The 4,205-nt window shown below is 34.0% G+C and overlaps 1 protein-coding gene across 2 annotated transcripts in view; it reads left to right on the forward strand.

Moving 5' to 3' along the window:
- Positions 1-3,892, forward strand: part of slc5a10 (solute carrier family 5 member 10) — a 33,481-nt gene extending 29,589 nt beyond the window's left edge. For both annotated transcript variants that reach the window (XM_059553598.1, XM_059553597.1), the window contains exons 13-15: positions 469-684; positions 2,188-2,278; positions 3,097-3,892. In XM_059553598.1, the coding sequence (XP_059409581.1) occupies positions 469-684; positions 2,188-2,278; positions 3,097-3,293 (504 nt within the window). In that variant the 3' untranslated portion in view covers positions 3,294-3,892. The remainder of the gene's footprint in view (positions 1-468; positions 685-2,187; positions 2,279-3,096) is intronic.
- The last annotated feature ends 313 nt before the right edge of the window (positions 3,893-4,205 follow it).

The following is a 4,205-nucleotide window of genomic DNA, read 5'->3' on the forward strand; positions in this document are numbered from 1 at the left end:
AAATATCTCTGAAATATGACATGCTTCACTGGAATTTGCTGTAACAAGTAACGATTGCTGTTTGTCAAGGGACTTTCACACCTCACTCCACCCTTAAGTAAGCAAATAAGAGCCTGCCACATAAGGAATCTTAGCTGAGAGTTCATTCAGTGCCTCCTCTCAGGAAAGCTGAAATATTAAAAAAATAATTAGTTTAACAGTCCCCATGCTCATATAACACACAGAATAAAAGGAACACCACTGTTGGTATGTAGAGCACCACAGAATGCAAAGTCTTCCTGTAGCTATATCAGTAGACTCTTGCAATGCCTAGGGCATGGGTTCAATTCCCAAGAAACTGATCAAATGTGTATCTTAAATGCAATGCATGTTTTGGATAAATGTGCCTGCCAAATTCATAAATGTAAATGCTAAGAGTTTTCCTGAAGAGTTTTCCTCATGTGTCTTTGTTTGGTATTGTGTGCGCAGGGAGCATTCTGGGGCCTGATGGTGGGTCTAGCGGTGGGATTAACGCGGATGGTTCTAGAGTTTGCATTTCCCCTCCCTCGATGTGGTGTTTTTGACCCTGCTCCCTCTGTCTTGAGGAGTGTACACTATCTGCACTTTGCTATAATACTCTGTGCCCTGACTGCTATTGTTGTGGTGGTGATCAGTCTACTGACCCCTCCACCCACCGACGAACAGGTAATAGCCTTTATACCAGGTAATGCATTCATAGATTTAAATATTTAACAAATATATAAAAAAAATTATAATTATTGTAGCACCTTGTCTGATTTTGTAAGACTCTGTAAATTTTGTAAGGATTTGTTTATGTAAGAAGTCCCTTAACCAGTGCTGCATTTTTTTTTACCTAAAGTACACTGAAGACTGTAATGTTATGAAATATTGTAACATTTAAAAATAACTTTAAAATCAATTTTTAGCATCATTGCTCCAGTCTTCAGTGTCACATGATCCTTCCGAAATCATACTAAAATGCTCAAGAAGCATTTCTTATAATAAAGGTGAAAACAGTTGCCTAATATTTTTGTGGAAACTTGATTCTTTTGTGAATAGAATGTTTAAAAGAGCAGCATTTATTTGAAATAGAAATCTTTTGTAACATCTTAAAAAAGGTTTTTACTGTCTCTTTTAAGTAATTTAAAGGGTTAGTTCACTCAAAAAATGAGTTTTAATAAGTCTGTTTTACTCACACTCGAGGCATCCTAGGTGTATACAGTATGATTTCTTCTTTCAGACGAATCCATTCGGAGTTATTGGCTAATTATATTAACATTTAAATTATTATTATCATAATTATTATATTAAAAATTGTCATGGCTCTTCCAAGCATTATCATGACAGTATGCATGTGTTTCTGTTGAACAGTCCAAAAGACATCAAATAAAGTGCGCACATCCATAATAAAACATGCCTCACATGGCTCCTGGGCATGAATTAAGGTGAATCCATGCTTTTTAATGTAACTCTGATTACATTCGTATAAAAGAAGAAAGTCATATTCACCTAGGATGCCTCAAGGGTGAGTAAAACAGGCTAATTTTCATTTTTGGGTGATCTAACCCTTTAATTCATCCTTGCTAAATATAGTGTTTATTTCTTTCAGTAAAACCTTACTGCCATTAGACTTTTAAATAGTACTGTACTTGAGGCAGTATGTGAAACAGTTTTGCATTATGCAAACAGTAGTGCAATATGCTACATTGTTGCCACGTTACCTCATTGCAAGCATTTTAATTCTGCAGTGTACTGGTTTATTTAGCTACAGGTTTGTTTAAAATTGTCTCAAATCTTGACAGTCTGAAAAAGAAAAGAGTTTAAATCATTGCTGATATTACTTTTGCTTTAATTTAATTTATTTGACTGGAAATGGAAGGTTCAGTCAAGTGCATTGTATTACAGGCTACAGAATTAAATATACAGGAGAAAAAAAAACCTTTGCATTATATACCGCAGAAAGTAAAAATAAAAGTAGTATAGTAGTATGCCATTTTGAAGATAGCCAATAGTCTCAACAGTATTTATAACACTCACTACACTATACTCTTAGAATTCTTAATCAATCCCTTCCTTTGAGATTTGTTTGAAATTTAATTGATTTACTAAATGTAATAAAACCCCGTAGTATATACAGTATATACAGTATATCATGTCTCAAGTGGCTTGTGCTTGATTTTGTTTCAGACACATAATCTTACCTGGTGGACTCTACATAACAGCTCCGAGAGAGAAATAACTCTACAAAAAGTAACTACACCCAGCCAAAGGACAGAAGGTATGGAACACACAATTTTTCATGATATTAGTGAGGACATCTCATAGACTTCCATTGTTTTTAAATTGGGTTTAGTGATATTTTCTATCATCTACTGTTAACAGAACTCTAGCCCTATATATAACTAGATTTAAATAGAAACATTATTAGGCTAATTTATACAGCAAGCCTCATAAACTAGTAAGGACTAGTCAGTCAGCAGGTTTCATTATATTAGTAAGAGCATTTTTGAATAGTGAGGACATTTTGGACTTCAAAAGTTGTCAAACCTATACACACACTAATCCAGCTTCCTAATACAGAACAGAGGTGTGTGAGGAGTTTACAGCATGATAGATCTCATGAGGATTGTTGTGGCTTATTCATCAGGGTGTGGTGCTGTTCTACATATCTGTATCAGTTGACAAAACAAACGTGCCTTATATGCGTGAGAACACACTCAAGGAACTGAGAAAAATACCAATTGTCATTTTCTTGGTTTTGAATGAAAGCTTACTGCATACAGTGGATTATTTTAACAAACACAACGTAAGAAAACTGTAATGAAGTTTAAAATTAATGTCTCAGTATGCAATCATGCAATATGTCATCTAAATCAGCTATAAAGCCTTTTAAGTACAGTAAGTCAGGTTTCCAGAATTGTATTTCAAAACTTTGGTATTCCTTCAAGAATCTTAGAAAGCATGTAAATCCCATTGTTTGTGAACATGCAATCATTCAGTACTCTAGTATATAACAAAGCACTATGGTATTACCATTGATACTATCACTATAAAGCTCCCTTGCCAGTTAATTTCACATTCAGCATTTTTGTTTAGGCTGTGAGTCAGTGTGCAGGGGTAAGTGTGTCCGCACCGCTGGGTTCTGTAGCCCTCGACCTGGACAATTTGCAAACGGGACCCCACCTCCTATAATTCACAGCACCAGAGAAGATCCCTTCTGGTCTCGTTTCTGTTGTGTCAATGCCATCATTCTCATGTGCGTCAACATCTTCCTCTATGCTTACTATGCATAACACATACTGCCACACACATAGATTTTTTGGTACAAATGCATCACCTAGACTTCTGATAGACTTTCTTGCAATTGCAAGTTTGTATCTTACGATCACAACCTTTTTATTCTCAGAATCACAAGTTTATATCTCGCAATTCTAACTTTTTTATCTCACAATTTATTGTGAGATAAGAAGTCAAAACTACCTTATACATTTTTTATCCCATGGAGGAAGCAAGCTTCCATAAAATCCCTTTAAAATACTGGGCTAAATAAAATAATTTTAAAGATTGTGTTTTAATAGTTGTTCAGTTAGATATGCATATAATGCATATATGCACTATGTAAAAGAAATGTATTTGACAATAAAGCAAAAAATAAATGACCATAAGTTTTCTCACAGTGCATGCTTAAAATGTATGCTTCTAGTAAGAGTTTATATCGTATGTTTGATAAATATGTTCACATTGACTGGGAAAAAATCATTAGATACTCCCAAAGATGTGGGTGTAAATGTAACTTCCATTTTGGTTCTTGAAAATAAATGGTCTGTGATTAAACTGTAATTTTCTGTACAGAATGTCAATGACTGTGTGATTTGTGTCTAAATAATTATTTCAACAATAGTGTGAGAGTAGCCATAGTTTATATGATTGTAAGAACAGCTTATGAATGATTTTAAGAACAGAAAATTAGGGTGGGTTATAAGAAAAGCTAACTGTTAAATATTTGTTGGTGTTCATGTTTTTTTTTCTCTTAATTTGTATACTTTTATTGTTAATGTGCAAATGAAAGTTGACACATTAAAATCACAAAGTAAATGTGTAAAACAAGTGTTTTTTGTTGTTGTTGTTTTTAGCAGATTTGAAACATTTTGGGCTAGATATACCAACCCTCCTTTGCATTTGGAATACAAGTACAAGCAATACAA

Source organism: Carassius carassius, chromosome 7 (assembly GCF_963082965.1).
Source record: "Carassius carassius chromosome 7, fCarCar2.1, whole genome shotgun sequence".
Taxonomy (NCBI): domain Eukaryota; kingdom Metazoa; phylum Chordata; class Actinopteri; order Cypriniformes; family Cyprinidae; genus Carassius; species Carassius carassius.